The sequence below is a fragment of the Colletes gigas genome, unplaced genomic scaffold (assembly GCF_013123115.1).
Source record: "Colletes gigas isolate AHSC1104 unplaced genomic scaffold, ASM1312311v1 Colletes_gigas_Sc00027, whole genome shotgun sequence".
NCBI classification, from domain to species: domain Eukaryota; kingdom Metazoa; phylum Arthropoda; class Insecta; order Hymenoptera; family Colletidae; genus Colletes; species Colletes gigas.
This window is the reverse complement of record NW_025106656.1, coordinates 1,116,401-1,142,850: the sequence shown is the minus strand read 5'-3', so window position 1 is coordinate 1,142,850 and position 26,450 is coordinate 1,116,401. Positions and strand designations below refer to the sequence as shown.

The 26,450-nt window shown below is 30.1% G+C and overlaps 7 protein-coding genes and 1 long non-coding RNA gene across 9 annotated transcripts; 5 read left to right on the top strand and 3 right to left on the bottom strand.

The window, feature by feature from the left end:
- Window positions 1-46: 46 nt before the first annotated feature.
- Window positions 47-1,543, bottom strand: LOC122401698 (proteasome subunit beta type-7). The gene is made up of 4 exons (XM_043404005.1): window positions 1,313-1,543; window positions 923-1,102; window positions 462-777; window positions 47-389 (listed from the first exon to the last, which is right to left on the bottom strand). The coding sequence occupies exons 1-4, from the start codon at window positions 1,372-1,374 to the stop codon at window positions 114-116; spliced, it is 834 nt and encodes a 277-aa protein (XP_043259940.1). The 5' UTR covers window positions 1,375-1,543; the 3' UTR covers window positions 47-113.
- Window positions 1,544-2,194: 651 nt separating this feature from the next.
- Window positions 2,195-4,090, bottom strand: LOC122401724 (cell division control protein 6 homolog). The gene is made up of 4 exons (XM_043404051.1): window positions 3,802-4,090; window positions 2,802-3,720; window positions 2,504-2,696; window positions 2,195-2,428 (listed from the first exon to the last, which is right to left on the bottom strand). Exons 1-4 carry the CDS (start codon window positions 4,088-4,090, stop codon window positions 2,195-2,197), a joined length of 1,635 nt encoding a protein of 544 aa, XP_043259986.1.
- Window positions 4,091-4,708: 618 nt separating this feature from the next.
- LOC122401731 lies at window positions 4,709-5,694 on the top strand. The gene is made up of 3 exons (XR_006259451.1): window positions 4,709-4,837; window positions 5,131-5,216; window positions 5,533-5,694. It is a non-coding gene; the product is annotated as an uncharacterized LOC122401731 (long non-coding RNA).
- A 149-nt stretch (window positions 5,695-5,843) lies between these two features.
- On the top strand, window positions 5,844-7,026 carry LOC122401672 (mitochondrial assembly of ribosomal large subunit protein 1). The gene is made up of 4 exons (XM_043403952.1): window positions 5,844-6,197; window positions 6,323-6,583; window positions 6,670-6,834; window positions 7,016-7,026. The coding sequence occupies exons 1-4, from the start codon at window positions 5,867-5,869 to the stop codon at window positions 7,024-7,026; spliced, it is 768 nt and encodes a 255-aa protein (XP_043259887.1). The 5' UTR covers window positions 5,844-5,866.
- Window positions 7,027-7,348: 322 nt separating this feature from the next.
- On the top strand, window positions 7,349-10,436 carry LOC122401710. Its single transcript, XM_043404030.1, has 5 exons — window positions 7,349-8,104; window positions 8,474-8,947; window positions 9,022-9,224; window positions 9,312-9,451; window positions 9,534-10,436. The coding sequence occupies exons 2-5, from the start codon at window positions 8,583-8,585 to the stop codon at window positions 10,434-10,436; spliced, it is 1,611 nt and encodes a 536-aa protein (XP_043259965.1). The 5' UTR covers window positions 7,349-8,104; window positions 8,474-8,582.
- Window positions 10,437-11,161: 725 nt separating this feature from the next.
- LOC122401726 lies at window positions 11,162-12,748 on the bottom strand. 2 transcript variants are annotated; one of them, XM_043404053.1, is made up of 5 exons: window positions 12,643-12,748; window positions 12,400-12,487; window positions 11,890-12,327; window positions 11,674-11,814; window positions 11,162-11,593 (listed from the first exon to the last, which is right to left on the bottom strand). In XM_043404053.1, the coding sequence occupies exons 3-5, from the start codon at window positions 12,298-12,300 to the stop codon at window positions 11,300-11,302; spliced, it is 846 nt and encodes a 281-aa protein (XP_043259988.1). In that variant the 5' UTR covers window positions 12,301-12,327; window positions 12,400-12,487; window positions 12,643-12,748; the 3' UTR covers window positions 11,162-11,299. The 2 variants fall into 2 exon arrangements, with proteins under 2 accessions (XP_043259988.1, XP_043259989.1); XM_043404054.1 differs by lacking the exon at window positions 12,400-12,487 and having other exon boundaries at window positions 12,643-12,712.
- A 460-nt stretch (window positions 12,749-13,208) lies between these two features.
- On the top strand, window positions 13,209-16,300 carry LOC122401713 (mRNA cap guanine-N7 methyltransferase). The gene is made up of 7 exons (XM_043404034.1): window positions 13,209-13,630; window positions 14,489-14,690; window positions 14,771-15,027; window positions 15,178-15,359; window positions 15,459-15,668; window positions 15,741-15,946; window positions 16,038-16,300. The coding sequence occupies exons 1-7, from the start codon at window positions 13,403-13,405 to the stop codon at window positions 16,115-16,117; spliced, it is 1,365 nt and encodes a 454-aa protein (XP_043259969.1). The 5' UTR covers window positions 13,209-13,402; the 3' UTR covers window positions 16,118-16,300.
- An 885-nt stretch (window positions 16,301-17,185) lies between these two features.
- Window positions 17,186-25,038, top strand: LOC122401757 (DNA topoisomerase I, mitochondrial). The gene is made up of 12 exons (XM_043404101.1): window positions 17,186-17,311; window positions 17,582-17,627; window positions 18,212-18,599; window positions 18,679-18,998; window positions 19,077-19,225; window positions 19,566-19,772; window positions 19,847-20,014; window positions 20,100-20,191; window positions 20,533-21,506; window positions 21,591-22,041; window positions 22,106-22,255; window positions 22,335-25,038. Exons 1-12 carry the CDS (start codon window positions 17,270-17,272, stop codon window positions 22,435-22,437), a joined length of 3,090 nt encoding a protein of 1,029 aa, XP_043260036.1. The 5' UTR covers window positions 17,186-17,269; the 3' UTR covers window positions 22,438-25,038.
- The last annotated feature ends 1,412 nt before the right edge of the window (window positions 25,039-26,450 follow it).

Sequence of the window (26,450 nt, the reverse complement as noted above, 5' to 3'; positions counted from 1 at the left end):
CTAAAAGAACGTAAAAATAAATTTCTGTAATTTCCAAAATCATAATTAAGACTTTATTTGTTGAAAATTCACATATCATTCGGACTTAAACTTTGAATCATTTTATGCACATTTCAAGATGACGTATCCATTGGTTCTTCTGCAACTCTACGAATACTTTCCTCCTCTACGATTATAGGACGAACTGTTTTATTAATTATAGCGGTAGTACCACGCTTGTATCGATAAGATATTTGACGTTCGCCCTTTACATTAGCAATATCGTAAGGTCTTAAATAATCAACGGAACCCTTACGTATTACACACAGATCTACGTTGGAACCAGAAGCCAAATCATTGAACACACCGCCGCGAATAGCATCTGCTACAAGTTCTTTAGCTTCCTCTTCCTAAACACATTTTAACACAGAATATATTATCTATAAATGAAATACATGTGTACAAATTTTAAGTGTCCTTACTGTCATGTCTGGTTTCCATCTACTTTCAAATATAGCCATAGCAGCTAATGATCCTGTACCCATGCTAGTATACATGTGTTTATCTGTTGACCCATGTGGAAAAATGCAATATAAATGTGGTCCATCTAGATCACAACCTCCTAATACCAAAGCAGCTCCAATGTTGCCTTGATAACGAAACAGTAACTGTTTGATCATTGCATTAGCAGTGCAAACAGGTACTAGACGACCAGTATTTAACCGATGTAACTCTAACTGACTGGATATCATCTGAGTTGTCATTTCAGTATCAGCAGCAGTTCCTGCACCACAGCAACTTTAAAATAATAGTCAATTAATTTTCTATTATCTAATATTTGGAAAAAAGTTACAAGTGATATAAACACAAAAATGTAGATTGTCTATGGTGTCAATAATGACATTCAAAAGTTAAAAATTATTATTAATTTCAATGTACATACTATATATTATCTGCAAGAAAATGAATTTTGCTACAGTTTTTATCAGCAACTATGGTGTCTTCCGTTGATCTTGTGTCACCGCCAAGAACGACTCCATCTTTATAAACAACCCCAGCAATAGTTGTTCCTGTTTTTACAGCTTTAGGTGGTTGAAACCCTTTCTTTATCAAAAAATTGTTTCTGAAAAAAAAGTATACAATTAAATGAAATTGATAATTGGTTCAATTTTATGTAATTGTATGCCTATGTCATGAAATTCCTAAGTGATTTATTAAAGAAACTAGATGTTAATAAAAATATGACACAGCATTATTAACCCGCAATAGGTTATGTGCGATGACATTTTATTTTCCAGCTTCGCCGTTATGGAACTTCATAACAATAAATTACCTTCGACAGAGATCAAAAGAAAATCCAGGCGCAGGAATTTCAGGCACAAGTATCGAAGACATGCTTTAAACTTTATGCACTGTTTAATCTATCGAAAAGTACACAGTAACGAGGCAGTAACGAACAGCGTTTACAGATATGCGACGCTCAGCGCTCAGTACGATGTCATCAAACGACAGACCGGTGCCCAAAAGAAACTGCCCCTCCCTCCACTTACGCACACTAAACACAGCCACATATACGTGAGCTCCTGCTCTTCGGGCAACTTCGAGAATTCGAGACAGAAGCTGAATGTGAGTCTTTCTTTCTCGCTCTCGAACAGCTGAAATCCGACTGCACATTAGTGTGCGTAAGTGGAGGGAATTTTCTTTGAACACCGGTCTGCCGTCTAATCGGTCTAGTAACACTGGTTCCGCTGTAACTTTCGCTACTGGACTGTAGAGGCATACTAGGCCGTCGCATATCATTCACCTTTTTTTATACGCGTGTACAATAGAACAATATACATAAAAAGAAATTAAAAATGCATTTATTAAATATTAAAAATAACAGTGTTCATAAAATAAAATAATAAAAAATACATTTTTTACAACATAAAAACTATTTTGAAGACATATAGAATGGTTCACGGTTTTATAATAGGTACAATTTTAAATAAACTTTCATGCTATATAGATTACTGTCTGAACTGCAAATAAGTTAAAAACAGTAACCATGATTAAACAATATATTTTCGAAAAACAAGGTAAACATGTCGATACATACTTTACATGTTACTTCAAAACTCATCGCGTGTTACTATAAAAATATATTATGTCTTATGACACCGTTTAATAAGACAATAGTCAGTCTAATAAATTGCAAAAATTTCTATAAATATATTTATAAACAAGTCACATCGTTAATAATTTCTCCCATCATATTTTTATCCTGCAAAGCAGAATTTAGTTCTTCTTGATCCCATTCTAAATTGACTTTTGACAAACGAGGCTCTTTTTTAGTCGTCAATTTTAAAATACCTCTAGTTTCTATCAGCGAGCATAAACTTACAAATTCAGAACTATCGACGGCATGGATATTCCGTTTCTCGCAGACCTTCCTGTACACGTCATGCAACTAAAATACAATTTCAATGATACAAACCGTAATTAAATTTCGATCTACAAATTTTTTATGCTTTTGTCAACTTACTTTTCCCACTGTTATATCCTTACTTCGCCCCCTATTTAAAATAAGCAGATAAGAACATAATAGCAATTTTTGTTGCAAAGGAAATGTGTTTTCTTCTTTTTCAATATTTTGAGATCCTCCATAAACACCATTTAAAACCGCAATAACATCCTTTAAATCTGCTGGCCTCTCTGTTAAAGATTGTTGTTTTTCAAGGCAGCCAGTATTTGCAGTATTTGCCTCTGTTACAAAAATTAACTTTTGTAGAAAATAACAATTTATTTTCCTCATTTAATTTAGTTTCTACAGTAAATAACAAGACATACCATTGTCATTTGTGGGCTGTAATACTTGTACTATCTTTTGCGACCCTGCAAGCTCTATTACTCTTCTACTGATATCCAGTGCTTTCCTAATATCTCCAGAGAAAGCAGCAACTTTTCCAGCTAATAGCTGTATTGCAGTTCCAGAAAACAAATTAGATACTTCTGCTTCTTTTAACCGTTCGGTTATTATATTACATATTTGTTGTTTAGAATATGGTGTAAAATGCAACAGCTTTGGTTTCAATTCACATCTAGCCTGTAATCTAGGCAATATTCTATCTGTTAGATCTAAAGCATTAGCAATACCAACTAAAAGTAGTTTTGAATTTTTCATTGATGGCCATTCAAAAATAGAATATAAAACAGATTGCTTTCTACTTTCTAATTGATCTAATTCATCCAAAATCAAAAGCAACATTTTATGTTTAGATATTAAATATTTCTGAATGATTGTTTTACAATTTTTTCCAGGAGGTAGTCCTAACTCCTGAATGATTTTTGAATAAATTGCAGCAGCAGATTTCATGGTAGTGCAATTAATGTAAATTATTTTAAAGCATGATTTGAACTTTGGCTTTAAAATGAGTTTTGAAAGACATGCTGTTTTTCCAGTTCCTGGAGGCCCAGAAACATACAAGGAACCTGATCTTTCGGTTTTCAAGTGTTCTTCCAGAAATTCTTCTAATTTGGCTAATTCTGGTTCTCTATCAGGTAAAGTTTCAGGTAGTGAGCTATGTAAAGCCTTAAGAGCATTACGATATTTTTCTGAACCAAACAGTTTTTTAGGAACTAGTTTTGCCTCTTTATCAGGAGACGATATTAAATTTAATTTGTCTAAAAGAGTAGAGGGAGATGTTGCTGGCACTGATTTTTCTATTCTTTTTTGTTTTGGAGATGTGGAGCTATCATCTGCTGAAACAAACGAATCAAAATTTTTTCCATATAATGTACAATTACAAAATTTAACAGTAATAAAAAGCTTTCGATACATACCATTAGATTTACTGGCTTTTCGCGTACGTTGTGGAGTTCGGGCGGTCCTACCCTTGCCACGTAGTTCCGCATTATTTTCCGCTAATGCATTTTCCACATCTGAACCCGAATCCGATTCTGATTCACTACTACTAAAGGTAATAACCTTTTTAACTCTTGGAATATACTTATTCGAAGAATCTCTAGCAGTTGCATCAGTAAAATCTTGTTTCGAAATATTATTTTTGGTTCCATAAAATGAACACTTTTTTCGTATATTAAATGGAATTTTAGTTTGGATATTAGTCATTTTTATATAATTTATAAGACACTCGAATTACTGTCAGGCACAAATTTAATTCTTCATGCAAAACACTTCTTTCTCCCTTAAAAACTAAGTTTATAGTATAAACTTTATGACATATTCGGTATTATTCTTTAACCTACAACACATTCATCTGTCGCGATATAATCGTTTAAAAATTGTTCTCAGGCACACTTTACATTAAATGCTTATTATTATTGCTTCGTCAATTTCAAGCCATTAAATACATTCCTCGATTCATTTATTATATATTTACAATAAATCATCTTCTTTTGCCGCGCAACAAATGTCGACTGCCGCGCTTTTTCGTGGGAAGTTACTTTTAACGCGGGAAACCGAGAAATACGTGAAACAGGAACGGAACGATGAATACAGATTTCCCGCGCAAACAATCGTATTTGAAAAATATTACGCAGTAATACAAAATAACAGGCAACAGTAAAATGTTATGCTACTACAGTACTTATTAATTAAATAAAATGATTATTTCATTAGGTATACTTTACATAATACATGTTAACACAACAGATATACAGTGCGCGCATATAAAATTTTTTAGCCCTCTACACATAAATCTACGTACTATAAAGTACAACGTTTCCGGGTTGCTGTAGAAACTAATGCTTCTCTTCCATATTGGTTTCTGAAGCCGAAGGTGGCAGTATAAGACGGCAGTAATCGAGATATTCTAGAGTAATCTAGAAATCTCGTAAACCCAAAATGAGGGCGAAGGTAAATTTTTATTAACACCTTCTTATTAATTTTAATATTTTATAAAACAAGTCTGTTATTATGTATTTTTTAAATATCTGAACATACGCTTTAAAATTACTACGTGCATGGCTACTTGACACAGTTGTAAATATAATATTTCGTTTGCAAAAATCTTCCCTTTTAACATCTTCAAAACTTCTTCAGATGTTTAACATTTTCAATGCTTATAAAATGTAATTTTATATACGTAATAACTTAATAATAAATAAAATTGTATAAACAGAACTTAACCTTTTACTTCGAATTTTCAGTGGCGAAAAAAGAGGATGCGTAGGCTAAAGCGCAAAAGGAGGAAGATGCGTGCGAGGTCCAAATAAATTTTATATTAATAATTTCTGTAAGTATGCTTTGTTGTTAAATTCAGTTTAATTCTATAGTATGTCAATTTTCATATAATTTTAATAAACTAGCGTGTTAGATCTAATTCTCAAAACATTAACAAATAGTAATTTATATAAAAAACATGTATAGAAATCATTGATACAGTAGAATACGATAACTGTTGTTATTATAGCTAAACTATGAATTGTTTCTACAATAATTCTTCTCTAATACTTAATATTAAAATTTAATATGTATTGTTGATCATACTTATGATATAGAAAGTTTTATAAAATGTTTCATTTACTAAGATTATAAAATATTTGTTTCAGCTCTTGGTAAAGCAACATCAATTCCGGTACAATAAGATTTTGGTCGATCAGAGTAATTTTGTATCAACAATTTGTCACCGACTTCTATTGTTTTTACATTTGAGAGTACATTTTATTAATGTATGTGTCTCGTACGATTAAATAAATTGATTATTCAAACTATATGTAGTCCCTTTTTCTCCCTACCTTATTTATTGAAAGTTAAAGTTTCAGCATTATAATAAGAAATTAATTCAATTTCATAATGTTCATATATAGTTAATTGACTTTTACCCATTACGTATCATTTCACATGTGAGTGTAAACATAACCTTGTTTATTACACGCGTGCAAGATGCGAAGTCGTCTATTACCAAGTTTATTACAAACGAGAGAATTGTTACAAGAATATTTCAAACCTCGCATTTATAATGTAATAACATATTCTCTATTAAAACAAGTTAACAAATTTTCAACTAATAGTGTAAAGAAATCTATGGACGATGAAAATACACAATCTAGTTCACATAACCTACCTGGTTCAATAAGTTTTAAACACAAAGTTTTTGATGATAAAGATGCAAAAATTATTCTCGATATTAATGAAAAACAAGAAACAATTAATTTGGAAGATTTAACAATTGACGAGAAAGATTATGATCCTTATGAGGGAATAAATTTGCAACGTAAGTTTAAATGAAACAATTGTATACAATCATACATTGCATATATTTAACGTTACAGTTTTTCTAATATTCAAAATGAATTGAAAATATGTTTAACAAAAAGTACTAATGAAATTACTTATTAGGTGGCATAAATGGTGTATTCGAAATTGAAGATCTTGTATCACTATTGCGAAGAGAAAATGCGAAAAATATTTTTGTAGCTTCTGTACCCGATGAATTATCGTATGTTACATACATAGTTGTAGTGACAGGGAAATCGCAGAAACATATGAAAGCTATTGCTACTTTTATTCGTAAAGTATATAAATTAAAAAGACATGGCACAGATTGGATACCAAAGATTGAAGGACAAGATTCAAAGGATTGGATAGCTTTAGATTTAGGTGTGTGTATTTTGTGTATATATTTGATAATATTGGCATACCTATAAAATAGTTAAATATTAATATTCAGTCATTTTATTTCTTAGGAAATATTGCATTGCATATTTTTTCAAATTCAGCTAGATTATTGTATGATCTGGAAACGTTATGGTCAGTCGGTCCTGAATATGACCATAAGAGTAAAGACACGGGTGAAGATATTATGGAGCAATACAATACAATTTTGCAAAATATGAAACCTATTGAAGAGAGTGATTATATAAACAATAAAATCATGACAAATGATAATAAATAAAATTTTGTCAATAATGTACATTGTATTATAATTTCAAATAAATAAATCATACCAAGTTGATAACATTATTTAATTTATAATTCCATTTCATAATAAATTTATGATCGATTTCTAAATATCTCTATGTACAATTACAGAAGTATTTTGAATAAACAATTTACTGTATAATTATTTTTATTTTTTATATTTAGCAAAAATGTACATACATCAAATTTTATCTCCTTTTATTATTAAAAAGCAAAATTTTAAAAACAAATTGCGTCTGAAGTGTTGGGATTTGGGATCACTTTGAGATACTGCCGGGTAGATCGTGACGTCACCAATGTTTGGATCACGTGATGAGGTAGAGTTATAAAAGTGGATTGGTAGAGAGGGCCTTAACAACGGTGCTTGGTATTCCGATCAACAGTTGATACTATGCGACGCCATTTTTCATAGAAAATTCGAACAGAGTAGACGTGTGTGAACATTTATATTTTGGAGCAAGTGATATTTATTATATTTATATTATATATAAATCAATATTAAATGTATTTCAGTTCATTTTTACTTTTTTTATATGTACCTTCTTACTACATTTCTAAAACCTCAAGAAAAATATGGTTATGTTACGTGTACCACACTTTTGCATCGGTGCTAGAGTCCCTATCATTTGGAAATCCGAACTAACTCGAAGTATTCCGAACACAAGTGACGTCACGATCTATTTGACAGTATCCCAACACTATCCATACATATGTACCTACATACAGAAAGGGTTTCCTCCCATACCCCCTTCCCTCTCCGTGCTTCATTCGTTTAATGATTGTCCTTTCTGAAGCATGTAATTCACACAGCCAGCGTCCATATTTAAAGACGCTTTATCACGGACTAGTAGAATGGAATCTTATCGATTTATCTACTCCATTTCACACGCTGACTAATCATTTTAATACATACGTACTTGCTTCTCCTTATCTTGATTTAAGTTGATGTATTTAGTTTTACATCTCGCGTGTACATCAGAACGTGGCTCAGTAATCTTTATTCTGTACTATTCTCCAAAACAGTTTTAATATATTTGAATTTTACTCGTTGTTTGTAAAATAAAAATAATTTTTTCTATAATTCGAAAAAAGTAATATCTTCCATTAATAATATATCTGTACAATTGAATACATATTAAAACATCTTTTTCCTTTTTTGTGAATAAGAGAGCAATTAATGTTCAACGACATTTGGGTAATGTATGTAAATTTTTAAAAAAGCATTTAGTTTTTGTTTATTTGAAAAGAGCTTGCTTTTTATATAATTGTATGTTTTATGCTACAAATGTTACAGTATTTTTTAATAAATTTTATTTTAAGATAAACAAAAAAGATTCTACAGTTTTCTTGCCTTAATAATTTTGTTATCTCATGAAAATTATAATAACACAGGAATCAATTTTTAAATCTAGTATAAGATTTATACAAATATTCTTCTGTTTAACACTATTATTAAATAGAGTTAATGTAATCAGTTATATTGCTTATTAAATTCATTTCAAATTATAACAAATCATTTCTTCAAATTACATAAAAAAATTTATATAGATTTTACAATTTTTATTTCAGCAAATTATATGACTATTTCAAGACATTTAAACAAACATCTCTATTGAAGAAATACGTGCAAGCAGAAGAAATAAAATGGTGTAAAAAAAAATTCATGTAATCTTAAAAAATGGCAAACAATTCAGATTCAGTCTGTGAAAAAAAGTCTACTCGTTTCCTACAAGTTCCTTTAAAATCAACTGAACAGATTTATCTTGTCTTCTTAATCCCAACATTAATTGGCTGTGTTACATATATAATTCATTTCTCAGCTGATTTAGTAGTTGCTATACAACACTTTAAAGAAAATAATCCTGTATGGGGATGTTGTACCATTAGTTTTATGTATGCACCAGCAATTACATATTTTATGCTAACTGTTTCGAGGCCAGATTGGTGGATGACAGATGATGATAAACTGACAAAGGGTGTTTTTGGTTGGTTTTGCCTTCAATTTTGTCAATTTATTGGCTTTGTTTTTTTTTCACTCTACAGGTATTGTCATTTTACTTACAACACTAGCAATAATTTAATGATTTTCATTCCATTAATTAATAACTCTTTTCTAGGTATGCAGGTCTTATAGTGCTATCTGTGGATGCTATTATTTTGTCTGGGAAAGAGAGAACAAAGACTTTAAACATAGCAGCTGCTCCTGCAGCTATAGAACTATACTTTTTCTTACAAGCTTGGTTTCAGGCAGCTCCTCAAGCAATCTTTCAAACACATTTGCTTTTTCGCGAAGCATCATTTCATCAAAGTCATCAATCTGGTACCTTAATTACAGTGTGCACAGTGCAATTGAAATTTATAAATATGAAAGTGACAATTTTAATAATTGATCTAATTTTTTTTGTAGTGGTTATAAAAGTGCTTTCCATTCTTATGTCTATTGTGATACTTGCTATTCAAACTACCTCTTTTCAAAGATTTGAAAGCCAACGTATTAATGGTAGAAAATTACCATGGGCAATGTGGTTAAAAAAATATTGTGTTCAGGTATTTTACTAGAAAATGTTCTATACTTGTTATGCAAAATTATTTTACCCATTTAAAATACTTCTTTAACTTTTATAATTAGGAACTTTGTGATCTCGAAGAGAGAGCTCCTTTAAAGTTATCAGATATAAAAGAGGAAGATACTGTGCATGAAACAAATGCTATAGAAGGATCTGAAGAACATAAAGGATCTATGAAAATTGAAAATGAGGACAAAGGACAATTTGATCATGTTTCTTTAGATCGTCAAGTATCTGTAACACCTCCATTACCACCAAAAAATGTGCATATTATACCGCCTCCGACTCCGTTACGTGGAATTACCACAGTCGCATCATTGCCTATCCCAGATGTACCAGCACCACCGAGACCAGATTCTATTTGCACAATCGTGGAACCTTCTGAATTTGACAAAGTACTTACTAAACCAGCATCTGTTACAGAATCAAATAAAAACCCAGATAGTGTACAAATTTTAAAGATTCCACAACGGAGGTATTCAAAGAAGGGTTTAGAGGAAGATGATCCCATAGGCAAATTTTTGTGCTTCCTATGGTGGTTCTTTTTTATTTTAGCACGTATACTTGCTATTGCTGTATTTTATGAATTTTATCCAATTCACTTATGTATTGTGCTTAGCATACACTATGCTATCATGTTAACATACCTCTTTTACTATGCAAAATATTACGATATCATTACTTTTTTTGTTAATTTATGGTTGGGATTAGTTTACATATTTAGTTTGATCGAGTATAGAATCAAATTTAAGTATGCAGACAAGTGGCTGTTACCATACTATGTCTTTGTACTAATACAAAATACATTTCTAACATTAGCTTGGTACCTTTATGCAGACTGGGATGGATTTTGGTATACTTATGTATTTTATGTAATTTTTGCAAGTATGACACTTTGTATTTTATCAACCACAATTTATTGTGCTTTACTTAAGCCAAAGAAGCGTAGGATATATACCAGTTGACAAACAGTTACGACTATTTCATGGTAAAAGATTCATTGAAATGTGATTTTATAAATGCTTTAATCTATTTCTACATATTACATTACCATTATCTTTTTCATATTTATGCAAACTTTGTTAAACTACAAAGTAGGTATATTAGAAAATTGTTACTTAGTAATATGACAATGGAGTAGTTGGTATAATTACAGTTATAATTTACAGTAGGATTTTTTTATGTAAAATTAGATATAATGAGGACTGATATTCATTGGTAGGTAATATGTTATAAATGTATTTATCATTAATATAAATTACAGGTAGCTATATTTATGTAATATTTATAGAAAAATGATCCGTCTAAAAAACTTTTACAAATAGTTACTATATTCGGCAGCATTTTTCTTATCTGCGAATTTTATACTTGTACAGTAATATTTACAGTACTATGCATTTATATACAGAGATAATTCTAGATTCCTATATGAATACTTATAAGTATTAAAATATATATATATATATATATATCTTTCAATCTGCGTTTTCATTGTTGAAGACTTTGTATACATTAAATTCAAATACTTATTTCATAGTAATGTTTGAATAAAGGTTTATTATAAACCATTTACTTTTACGGAATTCATGAAATGAACTAAAAAATATATCCGTAAAATACATCACATTATTTATATCTGGCTCTTTATCTCTGTAAAAAAGCCACTTCGAAATTACTATTATTACGGTGATGTAATGAGATAACATTCATAAAGAAGTGTTAATAAATCTGGCTTGATAAAAAATATATGTTTCCTTATACACCATTCAATTGTATTCACATTGTTCACTTACACGCGGGAGTTCTTTGGACAGAAAAAATGCTTATCTCATACATGTATATTAGAATCTCTATGAAGGTTGCCCAATTGTGCTTCAAATAGAATGTCATTTAATAATTTTTCAGCAATAATCCTTTGGTCTAATCTCATATTTCTAAGTTTTGCTGCTACATTTCGTCCAATTGCATCAAACTCATCTTCCATTACAAATGAATTGTTATGTGATAATTTTAAAAGTTCAGTAGACTCAGCTTCTTCTGATTTACGTCTACGAATTAATGGAGATTCTGTCCATTCGTTTGGCTGATCATATGTTTCTTCATTTCCAGGTTGACATTCCTCCTAAGTAAATAAACCCTTGTATAATAACAAAACTTGCAATTCGCATTCTCTAAAACTAAATTCATAAATAATGCACCTACTGTCTTATAACACTTCCTGTATCCTCGTTTTGTTCTGACTAGTTCTGGACATTTATCAGCTGATAAGTCAATATATACCATTGCAGGTTTCCTTTGATTTGATTTACATTTAATTTTATCAATCATAAAAGGATGTACCCTCTGTAGAACACTTAAATTAATAAACATGAAATAATGAAGTCAGAATGTACAGAGCCCAAACAAGCAATATCTTACTTTAATATGACTTAAAAAATTTCCTGTAGATTTCAAATTTCCATTTAAGTGTTTCTGACACTGCAAACAACGAACTGTGACATTAGTATCTTCTACTCTAATTACTGTAAAAAACTCTCCATCAAGAATAGCTGGTAGTCGAATTGGAGTAAGAGTCATGCTTTGTTGAGTATTTGATTGAATCGGGGAAATCTGACTGTGTTGGTCTTGTTGATGTTGTTGTGGTTCTTGTTGTTGTTGATGTAAAGTAGGAGTCTCATGATTCTCTTGATTCTCTACTTCAACAGTTTGAGAGGGAACTTGTCCACTCACTGTTTGAGATATTTCTCTCTGTTGATTCGTAGCGTCAATCATGCACGTGTCAAAGGATTCAATCTTTGTTTCGTACCTTTGCGTAGGAAATGTATCCATGGTCTTGTGATACGTGCAAAGTTCACTCTAATGAATAAGTAATTTAATTAAAATGCTTAATAATTTAAATAAATTTTATATAAATGATGTTTTAAATACCTGCAAAAAAATGTGAAATCATAATTTTTACTGACAGCAAAGCAAAATACTATTGTTTATCTTGGATTCTTATTGAATTTTAGATAAGCTGTTAGATAAGGATGTCGTTAATTCATACAAATAACAAATCTAGATCAGATAATAGATGACACCGTGCAGTATGCGTTAAAGAAATTAAATGTCCATTTACCAACTTAAAAAAATAAAGCTATATTAACATAATATATAAATTTCATGTCTTACATTGCAAAATATTCTTGCATTGATAAAATATTCGATTCATTTCTTCAAGTATTATAGGCGTATATTCGATAAAGTGTGCCGACTTTAAGATTATGAGATATGCATGCGTAAAATCAACTTGGCAGCACTGTAGTAAATAAACATATCAATGAAGTTTCATAACGATTTGAACAAATTTTTAAGCACAAGTAACGAATTTTTTTACCTTCTTAATATTCTCCATGAAAAATGAAAGTGTTACATCTATACGTATAGAACATATTCCATTAAATATATTTGCCTTTGTTGCATACAATATTTTATATAAAACGTATTCTTTCTGTAATTTATTAATTAAGGATTACGATAACTCTTATAAAACAAAGATAAAATCATACATATCATTTACTTAATTATCATTAATAAGCTTCATGTAAAAATTAATGAACTTATATATAACATTAACAAAAAAGGTATTCAGCTAACCTTTACAGATTGCAGGGTATTTTTGTGAAATATAAATTATGTTGTCAGCATTGGTAATACCGGTTCGTTGCATTGGAAATAAATGTTGAAGAACTGTAGTTACTACAGTCTACAGTCACTGTAGTACAGCGTGCGTGATTTCTTATAAAAGGTTTGTTTTTATTTCATCTTGGATCACTGTGATGATTCGTATAGAGGTGTTTATAGTGCAATACCCACTAGTGTACGCAAGATTTTACTGAGATAATACAAAAAGTAGATTTCATATTTTTACAAAATTGCCTCGTATATCGAAATGTCTGCACCTTGTCTTGAAGCAACAAAGGAGGCCAAAGAAAAACAAGATCGAGTATCATCAGAGCAAAGCATTGCAAAGAGATCAGTTGAGACAAGTTTGCAAACATCCTGTTCAAAAAGAGACCGTGAAACAAATGATAAAAGTTATACGCAATCTAGAAAAGAAAGAAAGCATTCTCCAGGTCCAGAATCATCTAAGGTAGCGAAACGCTATAAAGGACAAAATGTATGTGTACTTGTATACATATGATATTATATACAGGATGTCTTTTTTAAAACTTTCACCCCGTTTTTCGTAAAAAACGCATTGAACAAACAAAAATTTTAGACAAAAATTGTTTGATTGGAAAAGAACAATAGGATGATATTATACATTTCTTATTTTGTAAATGTTTTCAAAGTCAAACGAAGGTCAACTTTGTTTTTTTTCAAATAGAAACTTACATTTTTTTTCACAGATTCTAAATTTGCATGAAAAAGTAAACAATTTTTATCTTGAACATTTCTTCGTACAACCTCTACTTTTGACAGTGTTCAACGTTGAAAAAAATGTTGAAAATTCAAACATTTTACTCTTCCTTTTACTACATTATTATATAGTTTTGCTATTATTTAGTTTTGCTTTTGATTGTGCTCTTAGAGAAATGTTTACTATTTGCAGTAAACATAAACTTACATTCTTCAAATTAAAAATTATTGTTCTTATTTCTTCATGAAAACAAATAAATAAAGAATAACTGAAGTTGCTTTTTTACTATCAATATTCAAAAATATGTTTGGACATCATTATAATAATTATTAGATGTAAATTCAGTCTTCAAAGGTATTTTCCATATAATAAAGTCTATCTTTGAATTCACATATTACTTTTTTAAATAGATTATATAGTAATAGTTTTGTTTTATCAACCATCCTATCACTACCTTAAAATCAAACAACTTTTGTGTAAAACTTTTTTTATCCAAAACATTCACAAAAAACGAAATTAAAGTTTTAAAGAGACACTTTGTGTATATATATATATTATTAAGTATTCTGTTTGTATATTAAATAATCTTAATCAAATATAATTTATAATTTGCAGCCTAGTAATACTCCCTCCGATTTATCTTCTGGTAGCAGTAGAGGAAAGAAAGAACCATCTAAAACAGAATTGCAAAATGATAATACACAATTAGTTGCAGAACATTATAACTCACTAGAAGAAAAAGGTTTTCAAATCAGAAATCAAAGCCGTATCTTATATATGAGAAATTTTAATAATTGGATCAAAAGCATGCTTATATGTAAGATTCTAATTCGCTTATTCACAAATAAAAAGACAATTTGTGTCAGCAACCTATAATAAAAGAAACTTAATTTACAGCTGAATATCTTGATAAGATAAAACAGGACAAAGGACATGGAACTTCTTTAAATGTATTAGATATGTGTTGTGGAAAGGGAGGAGATCTACTTAAATGGAAGAAAGGAAATGTAACACGTGTGATTTGTGTCGATTTGGCTTCAATATCTGTTGAACAATGTCGGCATCGATACAATGAATTAGTAAACAAAAGTTCTAATGAATGGAAATTTGATCCTATCTTCAGTGCTGAATTTATAGTGGCTGATTGTACGAAGGTATTTGTTCCTAATATCTTATACATTTTAAAGAAATAAATAATAATGAATGAGAAGTAAAATATTCAACACATTTAATATTAAGAATGGTTGTACATACTTTTATTATACATTTTGTCAATGGAAGTTGATTATAAAGAAGAGTTTCAGGTTCAATTAAGGGAAAAATTTGAAGATTCCAGTATGCAACTCGATTTGGTGAGCTGCCAATTTGCATTCCATTATAGCTTTGAATCATTACAACAAGCAGAATGTATGATGAAAAATGCTAGTGAATGTCTTAGGACAGGAGGTTATTTTATTGGGACTATTCCAGATGCATATGATCTAGTGTATGTTTATTTTATAATATACTAACAGCAATATTTTTATTTTATGACTCATTTTAAATTTTATTAAAAATCTACTTAAGAATTTTTTCTCTTGAACAGTTCTAGGTGGCAAAAATGTAACAGTAATACATTTGGAAATGATGTTTATACCATAGAATTTCTATGTGACAAAGTAAAAACACCACTTTTTGGAGCTAAATACAAATTTTCCCTAGAAGGTGTTGTTGATTGCCCAGAATTTCTTGTTCATTTACCTACTCTTTGTAAATTAGCTTCAAGATTTGGTTTAGAGTTAGTGATGTTTGAAAGGTAAAGCAAGTTTTAATCAAATAACATATTTAGAGATGTGAAAAATAAAGGTTTTATACTACTTAATTATAGATTTGAAAACTATTATGAACGTATGAAAGACGAAGGTAAATCATTACTTGGTAAAATGCAAGCTTTAGAAACTTATCCACCGTTTCATGGAGTACCACTTCTTGGTCAACCTGGACAAGATTATCAACATGCTATACAGTATATGCAAAATCTACCAGATCATCGTAAAATTGGTACCCTGTCTAAAGCAGAATGGGAAGTTACTTGTTAGTATAGGAACAATTCTCTCTTACATCTATACATGAAAACTTTAATGACTATAGTCACTACAATATTAATAATTTTGTTTGTTTGTAGCATTGTATGCTGTATTCGCGTTCCAAAAAATGAAAATGCTGAGGAATAGCGAAGGAAAACCAGAATATGTAAAATTATAAGAATTAGGAGCTCATTAGCAATTAAAAATTAGGAATAGTCTAGAAATTACGAGTTTGAAAAAATTATGATCATTGACTTTATATTGTACAAACTAGTCTGTTACTATAGAATTACATACATTTGTAACTATAGTATACAGTCAGTGATATTTTATATAATCTTTTTTTAATGAGTTTCAACGACACATCATGCATAATAGTTGAATCTATTATACATTTTCATCTGTATAACTGTCTGTATAAAATATGACTTACATAAACTGTTTATATAGAGTCTGATCACTGTTTATATAAAATTGAAATTAAATGATTCGGTATTATCACTTGTACAATAACATAAGATGATTGTATAAAGTATTTAACACACATTTCTATCTGTTTAATAATTTTAAATATATGTAAGACAAAATCATTTATTACATACAACTCATATTCACAGATTTTTCAAGAAAAACATGAAATTTTGACATTTGTTGTAAAGTCAAAATTTATTGTTTATTTTAGTTTTTATATAAAAAAAATAAATAAATGCCGCTATTAATGTACACTGCTGATGTACTAATGTATTAATTCACTTTTTTCGTATAATAAAAATTAACACAAGAACTTCATAGCAATAATCACCGAATATTTTATTGCGCCGTCGCAAAATTAATGTTTAATTCGTTGAATCTATACGAAATGATTTGCCCTTGTCCATGAACATGCGATAAGCTTCGATACTCTTCGATTTTGTGTTTTGAGCATGTCTGCTTGCAATCGAAATTCCTGACAAATAAACGAAACTTGAAAATCCTTTTTTAAATTTAAAGCGACTTTTATCTTTGAGAAATCACATTGAATCCATTTCATAATAAAATATTTATTCTTATGCTTTGTTTAGAAGTCGTATGTGTTACGTTCATAACCAACGTTGCCGAAACGAAACATGACCGAATAAACAGTTACGGATTGCGGGGTAAAGGGTTATATCGGTGATCGAAGAGGCGGAGCAAAGAAACGCATGCGCAGTTAGATATTTTTGGTACTTTGACTGGGTTTCCTATATGGTCTAAGCGTAGGCTCGGTCTGCAACTCGCACGGAGTGTATAGTCGAGTAGCGACCAACTCTGGTGTTCGTGTCCCCAGTCTATCAGTCGCGTTCTGTGGAAAATGGAGCTCGAGGAACCAACAACACAGTCGAATTCCGAATCAGTAAGTGGCTATTTCGTATCTATTCGTTTCGTTGCATTTACCCACGTGCATAGTTTTTCGATATTTTGCTCGATATCATCGCTTTCCTCTTGGACACAGCATAGCCGCGGACGCGAAATTTTTCTAAGTCCCAAAATGGCGTCTGCGACTAAGTCCTACCTGGCTCGCTTGAAACCGCCAGACGTTAAGTCCAATAGAAGAATGAACGTTTACATACGGTGCATCGCTCTCATTAAGATAACATTTTTATGCAAATTTTATTGTTTTTAGGATAGAATGGCCAAGGAGAACAGCATTGTGACTGGGAATCATAGTGGTAAGCCGTTTATTCGTGGAGTTTAACATACGTAGGTATTCTGACATAGATGAGATTGGAACTTTGCAACAGCAAACATTAAGTTCGACGCGACAACCAGAGTTGGGGCTGCCAACGACCCGACCGGTCTGACACGTGTTTCAACTCTGACGAAGCGTCCGAACTACTTACTACTTCCTGCAATTCAAATTTTATTATCTTTTTTTGAATCGGCACTTGTTTGCGTTCTATACTTCGGAACTTTTTAATTTTTATCTTTTCATTTTAAATTTCTTTTTTTTTTCTACGAATTATAACAATTTTTTTTATTAATTAATTGGTTCTTTTTGAAAGGGATCATAAAAGAGAATGTAAAATATTGAATTTAAAAATTAATTTGCATCGAGCACTTGAACAGATATTTTTAATTATAATAATCACAATAAATAAATTAAAAATGTAAGTGTATATTTGTTTCAGATTTTAATAATTATGTAGTAAGTAATTAAATTAGTAAACATGTAGTTTATTTTAATAATATGTGGAATAACTTATTGTTTGGATGAATATTTTGAAATACAAATGGAATATTGTGATATTTGTAGATACTCATATAAATGGTATGTCTAATGGATTTGATAAAAAAAGAGAACATAAATCTGAACATAGAGACAAAGATAAAGAACGATCTCATAAATCGGATCATAAGGACAAAGAGAGAAGCAAAGAAAAAGATAAAAATCATAAAAGTGAACATCGAGATAAAGACAGAGACAAACATAAACACAGTTCCAGTTCTATTAAAGAAAAGGATAAACACGATGGCAGTAACAAAGATAAAGACAAAGATAAAAAGAGTAGCTCGTCATCAAGTAAGGATAAAGAACATAGAAATAGCAGTTCTTCAAGCAAAGATAAAGAAAAAGACAAAAGTAAGGACAGGGAACACCATCACAAATCTAGCTTCAGCTCCAGTTCCAAAGATAAGGACAGGTAAAAGACCAAATTATTTATTACAGGTCGAATTGTTACTTTTTGTTGCTTTGTTGATATAAATAAAACACTATTACAGGCATCACAGTGGATCGAAGGATAAAGAGAACTCTAGTAAAGAAAAAGACAAAGATAAGAACAAGGATAAGGATAAGCATAAACATAGTTTGAGTTCAAGTTCTCGAGACAAGGATAAAGATAAAACTGCATCCAAAGATAAAGAAAAGGAGAAGAAACATTCATCGGAAAAGGACAAGGAAAGGCATTCCACATCACATACAAATGACAAGGAAAAGCATCGCTCTTCTGAAAAAGACAAGGATAAACATAGTCTGTCAAACAAAGATAAACATCGCCATGACAAAGATAAAGATCGGCATCGTCATGACAAAGACAAATGTGAGTATTAGTGGCATCAACTGTTGGTAAAATTATAAATGTAACTATAATATTCATTTCATTTTACTTAATTCATAGCAAAGCATAAAGAGGAAAAGGATAGAAAACTTAAAGAAAAGGACGAAATTAAAATAAAGGATGAAATAATTGATGTACAACATAATCATTTACAAAATGAAGAGTTTCATTATAATCCTGGGCAAGTTGTGAAACATGAACTAAAAGAGGTAGATAGGTTTCTATTTTATTGTCTTCATTATTATCATAACAAAGCGTTTCATGAACAGCAAACAAAAGTTTTAAAAAAAGAAAATAAATTATGTATATTTCTTCATTTTATTAGTATTTTAATTTTTATTTTATATTTTGACTTATCTAAATAAAAAGATGTTTTTGTTTGGTAGTTCCTTACTATATAATTTATATATTTTTTCTCTTTAATGTAGAGTATCCTATACCGATAGTTTTCAAGATGATCATAAACGGTTGGTCAAGAACGTTAAACACAAATAATAAATGACTTGTTACGATGATATTTAATGTTATTAAAATTGTATGTACTTCTAGGAACCTGTTTCACAAATTGAACCAGAAGATGACGATGACAGTGGCGGAGAACAACCATTATATATTAAAGAAGATGAGGATGAAGAAGAACCTGCTAATGAAGAAGAAGCTAGTATGGATTCAACTGATGGAAATGATACAAGACTTTCAGATCTCCATAACACAACTATTAAAACTGAAGAAGATTCAGAAGAAGATACACCTTTGGTAAATAAAATTTATATTCAAGTTTCACTGTTTCTATATTATAAAGTACTTCATATAATATAAAAATTCTGTAGAGTGCAAGATCCGTGGTTCCAACACGTGTTAAAAGACTATTAGATTCTGATGCAGAAGAAGAGGATGAAGTCCCACTTTCAACACGCAAAAAATCTAAGAAAATTGATATGAAGACAAAGAAAAAAAAACGGAAGCATGAAGATGATGAAGATGATAATATTGCACAAGTAATGCATTTATTTTTGTATACTAGTGAAATAATTGTTTAATACTATATATTTTTAAAAATTTGCTTAATTAATATCTCTATAGAAACCAAAGAAAAAAGGTGCCAGAGTATCAAAGGGAGAAAATTCAAGCCCAAGGAAGAAGAAACAAGAAGAAGAACAAGAAGTTTGGAAATGGTAAATTTTTCAGTATTTGAAAATCCCGCTTACAATGGAACGTTCTTTAGGTTATGTTTGATTCCTGTTTCGCGAAAGTATTCATGCTAAACTACATGCTAGTAGAACATGAATGATTTAATTATTATTTCAGCTTTATTATGATGAAACTTATAGTTCGTTTAGAATTAATCGTATTAAAATGTACAGTTGTTAATTTTAGTTACAAATTTAGTCCTAAATCGAATATTTCTAAAATATCACATTTTAGGTTAGGTTTTATTATATAATACTTTTAACTTCTTTATTTTTATTATATTAAAATTTACATGATCAAAATTAAGTAAAGTAATATATCTTAGGTGGGAAGAGGAAAAGAAGAACGATGGAACAAAATGGACGTTTTTAGAACATAAAGGACCAGTATTTGCACCGGCGTATGAACCACTCCCCCCTGATGTGAAGTTTTATTATAATGGAAAAGAAATGAAGCTAAGTGAAGATGCAGAGGAAGTTGCAACTTTCTATGCACGCATGTTGGATCATGATTATACCACAAAATCTGTGTTCAATACTAACTTCTTTCATGATTGGCGAGAAGTGATGACTGAATCTGAAAGGACGAGAATAGTTGATTTAAGTAAGTGCAATTTCAAGGAAATGCATGCATATTTTCTTCAAAAGTCTGAAGAGCGAAAGGCAATGACAAAAGAAGAAAAGCAAAAAATAAAAGAAATGAATGAAGAAATTCAAAAAGAATATGGTTTTTGTTCTATCGATGGACATAAAGAGAAAATAGGAAATTTCAAAATTGAACCTCCTGGTTTATTCAGAGGTCGTGGTGAACATCCGAAGATGGGTAAACTGAAAAGAAGAGTTGTGCCTGAAGATATTCTTATTAATTGCTCCAAAGATTCTAATATACCAAAACCACCATCTGGCCACAAATGGAGAGAAATTCGCCATGATCCCAATGTTACATGGCTTGCTTCTTGGACAGAGAATATTCAAGGACAAGTGAAATATATTATGCTTAATCCATCGAGTAAGCTTAAAGGAGAAAAAGATTGGCAAAAATATGAGACTGCTAGAAAATTAGCACAATCGATAGATAAAATTCGTGCTGAATATCGGGAGGATTGGAAAAGTAAAGAAATGCGTATAAGGCAACGAGCTGTTGCGTTATACTTTATAGACAAGTTAGCACTCAGAGCTGGTAACGAAAAGGATGAGGATCAGGCAGACACTGTAGGTTGTTGTTCTTTACGAGTAGAACATATTTCGTTGCATGAACAAAAAGATGGAAAGGAATATGTTGTTGTATTCGATTTTCTAGGTATGTTAATGTTTTTTATTTAAATTAAATAGAGGTATACGTTTCCTTCAATATTTATGTATTTTCATTTCAATATATTTTTAGGTAAGGATTCCATAAGATATTACAATGAAGTGCCAGTAGAGAAACGAGTATTCAAAAATTTACAACTTTTTATGGAGAACAAGTCTCCTGGTGATGATTTGTTCGACCGTCTTAATACAACTGTCATGAATAAACATTTAAATGAATTGATGGAAGGTCTTACTGCTAAAGTATTCAGAACATACAACGCGTCATGGACGCTACAACAACAGTTAGATAAATTGACAAATCCTGATGATACAGAAGCAGAAAAGATTTTGTCATATAATAGGGCAAATCGAGCAGTTGCAATATTATGTAATCACCAGCGTTCAGTGCCTAAGACACACGCAAAATCTATGGAAAATCTCAAGGCAAAAATAGAAGCTAAAAAAGAAGCCATAGCTGATGCAGAACTTGCTGTAAAAGATGCTAAACGCGACGCGAAGCATGGATCTGTTAAAGAAAAAGTGTATGTTAATTGTAATTTAAGATTTAAAAATAATAAGTATCTTATTGTGTTCTCATCATTGCAGTGTGTATGAAAAAAAGAAGAAGACTCTCGATAGATTAAAGGAGCAGTTGACGAAGCTGGAAGTCCAAGCGACAGATAAAGAGGAAAACAAAGAAATTGCATTAGGCACTTCCAAGCTGAATTATCTTGATCCTAGGATCAGCGTTGCATGGTAATTTTTCATTGTCTTTCGATTTCATAAATAATCTATCATTCAGCAGTAAAAAATTATTTAATTTCTGATCTTTTAGGTGCAAGAAGAATAACGTCCCTATTGAGAGAATTTATAACAAAACTCAAAGGGATAAATTCAGATGGGCAATAGACATGGCAGGACCAGACTATGTCTTTTAACCCCATAGCAGATTGGTTATTCTTCAGGAAAATAATTCCCACTGATTGTATTTAGTGAATTTTTCGTTTAATAATCGGGAGGAAAATAATGGTATAATTTTCTATATTTACAAAAGATAAATGCGAAAGTGCGGGGACATATTTTATATAGAACACTGCGTTAAAATTTTGGTAAAGATCTTATAATCAGTGTTTAATCGACACATACTTGTAGTTTAGAGCTGATCGCTTAGCAATCACGACGCATAAATTTTTAGCGGTGCATTTGCATATAGGCGATTACAAAAATTATAAATATTGAGAATGGAAATTGAATAGATTGAAGCAAATTTAAATCTTTTAGGTAGAAATTTCTAATACGTGTGAATTGCAAAAGTGAATCAAGATCTGTGCAAATGATCTAAATTTAGAGGACATATCTTAGTTGCTTTTATAGTACAAGAATTTTACGACCTCTAAATTTAGAAGTATACGATAAGTATGGGCTGTTGCATTGTAAATAGAATTATTCATGAACATTGCCAGCCATTTAAGGAAAAAGGTATATGTGTATCGGATTGATAAAAACACGTTTGCCAAACGGATAAGTAATTTTGTATTCGTTTAATTTGATTCTTCTTATAAATGTATAATATTATCACAGAAAGTCATTTACATCGTGTATAATGACATTCTTAGAATGTTAGAGTTCTGCGCTCTATGTAAACTTTTTAGTACCAAATTTATCAAAACGAAAATATGGTTAGCAAACTTGATTGGAACATACCTATTGTTCCAATACAAAATAATTATGATATAGTAATGTATTTAAAAAGTAGATTATCGCTTTTAGCGATTTATGTTTTATAAAACAATGTTTAGATCATAATAAATGTAAACGCAGTGTATCCTTAACATTTTTTTAATATTTGTACACATACAAACCTTGTGATCACCATGGTATTAAGTTCCATGAAAGAATGCTATTGATTTTAATATGCTAAAACCTCACGTATTACGTTTATGTAGCAATAACAAATTTGTAAGTGTAATTAGTTTCATTCAAAAATCTTTTCCCGAATTAAGTAATATGTCCACTAGATTTTTACATGTATTCATGAGTAAGATATGCGAAATTGTTGTAAAATTTTTCAAAATTCTTAATTCTATGCAAATTGTATTTGTCTATTTTTTGTACAAGATAATCTTCTGTAACAAAGAATATCTTCGTTTGTGTGACTAGTGGGACTCAAGTTATACATTAATATTTGAGAATATTGAACATCTTATTTTGATTCCTTACGAGCATAAGTAAATCATATTTAGGATAAATTGTGCTATTGTCTATTTATCTTGGAATATGAAACAGAGACGAGTAATTTTTCTCGTGAGATTAGCATAGATAGCTGCTAATTCTGAATGGATTACAGATGTCGGAATAAAAATACTGAACTTAATGTTATTGATTGCTCGTCACTGACAAAATATTCCCATGACTCTATGTTGTATGCATATAAATATACACGATCATTTACACCCGTAATTATATATAGGTATATATATTTAAGAAAATTACAATGATAAAATTATACAAATGTATAATTGGAATGGTGGTTCTTTATACTCCCTGTTTTACTGGATTAATCGCATGTTAGTCCATTTTATTTAAAAATATATACGTCACATATTAATACATTTTGAGAAACGAGCAAGTACTATTGAAACCACTATTCTCTCGAAACTGCCAATCATTGTACGATTGATCGTATAATTTAACAGTCTGATATGCTACAGAACCAGTTTCTCAAGTTAGATATGTCTCGTAATACCTTAAAAATTTCATCTATAATTCGCATAGATGAAATATTTTATTTATATCAAACCTTGCCTTGCTATTTACTATTATAGAAATATTAAACTTTTCTTTGTATACTAATGATATACCTTTAATTTTATTTTTATTTGATAATTATTAACGATATTGAACATTTTTACAAGTGAAACTGGTACTGTACTTTCGATTGAATTAATTTATATGATAGAAAAAGTAGACTGAATTTATGATACATACATGAATATGTACAGTGCTGGACGAAAGTATTGGCACAGCATAAGTTTTAGTATACAAATGCTCACAACTGCGAAAAGAATTGAACTATAGAGTACATTGTTCTATAAACCCTTACCTCACACATTTTAGTTTATTATACAAGAATCTATAACATAAATTAAGTGATTTTCTATACAGACAAAAGTATTGGTACGCAGTACGAAATATCATTATTCTTTATAACAAAATTCCTGATACATAAAATCATCTGTTACATAAAGTTAATATGTCATATGGAAATTTTGCAAAAATTGAGAAGAACAATTGTTTTATTTTCTGGTGTGCTATAGACTGATTTAAAAATCAATGAAATGTTGACAACCTGATTCATAATGCTGGTGTTTGTAAACTACTGAATGGATTAAAAAGCGCCACGCATCGAGTAAAAAAGAAACGAACACGTACTTTTAAAAGAATGGAAAGATATCTAATTTAATCGAAAAGATAGTTTATTTAAAGCCAGAAAAGTTGAAACAGATTATTAAAAGAAGGCTAACATTAAAATATTAAAAATTTATATTTAGTTGAAGGAAAATAATAATAGCTGAGTGTGCCAATACTTTTGTCTACTTAAATGATACTTGAACAATGTATTTTTATTATTATTTTTATATTGCTTTATTTATGTTACCAGTACTTATTGTATAATAAACTAGGATATGTAAAATAAAAGTTTATGGAATATTGAATTCACTAGTATAATTCTTTTTGTAGTTATAAGTATTTGTAACCTAAAAACTATGCTATGCTAATACTTCTGTGCAATGTTGTATGTCGTATCTTAACTTATGCATTGAATTCATTTGCAATATAGTAATTAGTGAATAATTAACATGACAAATTATAATAAAGTGCAATCAATGAGTAGACCTTTGATGTCGAATGTTTATGCACGTAATATAACTTTTACAAAAAACAGAAAATTGCTATTGATATCTAAAAATTATTCATGTTTTCTAAGTTATGTTCAACAACTGGCGAGTTTAGTCGATCACTTAATAGCATTTAATGATAACGCGATGGGACAAAATAAGAAGAAAAACATAATAGAATTTTGGATATACATGGTTCAAAATGCAAATGTACAGACAATAGACCTAGATAAATTTTCAATTTCGGGTCACTCTTATATGGAGTGTGACCAAAATTTTGATCTCATTGAAAAATCAAAGAAAAAAGCAGCAATACGTATTTGTAGTCGAAAATTTAATGTTCACAAGATGGATGTAAATAAATTTTTATCTACTGAACCCATGAACAAAATTGTAAAAGACAATCTTAAAGAGATTTGTTACATTCGATGATTCCGACTGATAAAAGAAGAGCTATACACACTTTATTATAAATAAACCCTTAATGAAGTGGTTGAATTTTTAATGATTGACCTCAAAAAATCTGAAGGAAGTCGCCCAATCATCCTGTTATAAAGATAGACAAGTACAAAAACTTACAAAAATTACTCCAATTTTTGTCACCCATTCACCATATCATTTATAAAAACCTGAAATATCTAAACAAGTCTACAGCCAATGAGGATAAGAAAAGGATAATGAACTACAACGTGAATCTAATAATAATATTGACGATGATGCAGCATGAGCATTGACGATTAATCTGAATCAAATCACTTTTTTGTACTCATTGAATTTTTTATTTTGATTAATGAAAATTATAAGGAATTGATAAATTTAAGCGCATTTTTTTTTTTTACATAACCATGAACTTTTACAAAATGTTAGAAAATATGGTTCGTAGTACGAAATAGTTTGAACATCACCAGAGACAGAGTCGATTTTCCCGACGAAGTCTCTAGTCTCAAGCTCTCCTTGGAGACATTCGTTCGATTACGCGAAGTACGTGCAACGAGCTATAACCGTGCGTTGCTCGTGCCGTAATTGGAAGTTCAGTTCTCGCGCTCCGTTTC

Bases quoted from the DNA above. Each gene is read 5' to 3' on its own strand.
- LOC122401672 (XM_043403952.1), top strand. From the start codon at position 5,867: ATGCGAAGTCGTCTATTACCAAGTTTATTACAAACGAGAGAATTGTTA. The intron at 6,198-6,322 runs GTAAGTTTAAAT...ATTACTTATTAG, and splicing joins TGAGGGAATAAATTTGCAAC to GTGGCATAAATGGTGTATTC. The intron at 6,584-6,669 runs GTGTGTGTATTT...TTTATTTCTTAG, and splicing joins TTGGATAGCTTTAGATTTAG to GAAATATTGCATTGCATATT.
- LOC122401713 (XM_043404034.1), top strand. From the start codon at position 13,403: ATGTCTGCACCTTGTCTTGAAGCAACAAAGGAGGCCAAAGAAAAACAA. The intron at 13,631-14,488 runs GTATGTGTACTT...TATAATTTGCAG, and splicing joins AACGCTATAAAGGACAAAAT to CCTAGTAATACTCCCTCCGA. The intron at 15,947-16,037 runs GTTAGTATAGGA...GTTTGTTTGTAG, and splicing joins AGCAGAATGGGAAGTTACTT to CATTGTATGCTGTATTCGCG.
- LOC122401724 (XM_043404051.1), bottom strand. From the start codon at position 4,090: ATGACTAATATCCAAACTAAAATTCCATTTAATATACGAAAAAAGTGT. The intron at 3,721-3,801 runs GTATGTATCGAA...CGTTTGTTTCAG, and splicing joins AAAAGCCAGTAAATCTAATG to CAGATGATAGCTCCACATCT. The intron at 2,429-2,503 runs GTAAGTTGACAA...ATTGTATTTTAG, and splicing joins AGGATATAACAGTGGGAAAA to TTGCATGACGTGTACAGGAA.
- LOC122401698 (XM_043404005.1), bottom strand. From the start codon at position 1,374: ATGTCTTCGATACTTGTGCCTGAAATTCCTGCGCCTGGATTTTCTTTT. The intron at 778-922 runs GTATGTACATTG...ATTATTTTAAAG, and splicing joins TTTCTTGCAGATAATATATA to TTGCTGTGGTGCAGGAACTG. The intron at 390-461 runs GTAAGGACACTT...AAATGTGTTTAG, and splicing joins GATGGAAACCAGACATGACA to GAAGAGGAAGCTAAAGAACT.
- LOC122401710 (XM_043404030.1), top strand. From the start codon at position 8,583: ATGGCAAACAATTCAGATTCAGTCTGTGAAAAAAAGTCTACTCGTTTC. The intron at 9,225-9,311 runs GTACCTTAATTA...TTTTTTTTGTAG, and splicing joins TCATCAAAGTCATCAATCTG to TGGTTATAAAAGTGCTTTCC. The intron at 9,452-9,533 runs GTATTTTACTAG...TTTTATAATTAG, and splicing joins TAAAAAAATATTGTGTTCAG to GAACTTTGTGATCTCGAAGA.
- LOC122401726 (XM_043404053.1), bottom strand. From the start codon at position 12,300: ATGGATACATTTCCTACGCAAAGGTACGAAACAAAGATTGAATCCTTT. The intron at 11,815-11,889 runs GTAAGATATTGC...AGTGTTCTACAG, and splicing joins ATTTTTTAAGTCATATTAAA to AGGGTACATCCTTTTATGAT. The intron at 11,594-11,673 runs GTAGGTGCATTA...TTATTTACTTAG, and splicing joins ACAGGAAGTGTTATAAGACA to GAGGAATGTCAACCTGGAAA.
- LOC122401757 (XM_043404101.1), top strand. From the start codon at position 17,270: ATGGAGCTCGAGGAACCAACAACACAGTCGAATTCCGAATCA. The intron at 17,628-18,211 runs GTAAGCCGTTTA...TGATATTTGTAG, and splicing joins TGTGACTGGGAATCATAGTG to ATACTCATATAAATGGTATG. The intron at 22,256-22,334 runs GTAATTTTTCAT...CTGATCTTTTAG, and splicing joins CCTAGGATCAGCGTTGCATG to GTGCAAGAAGAATAACGTCC.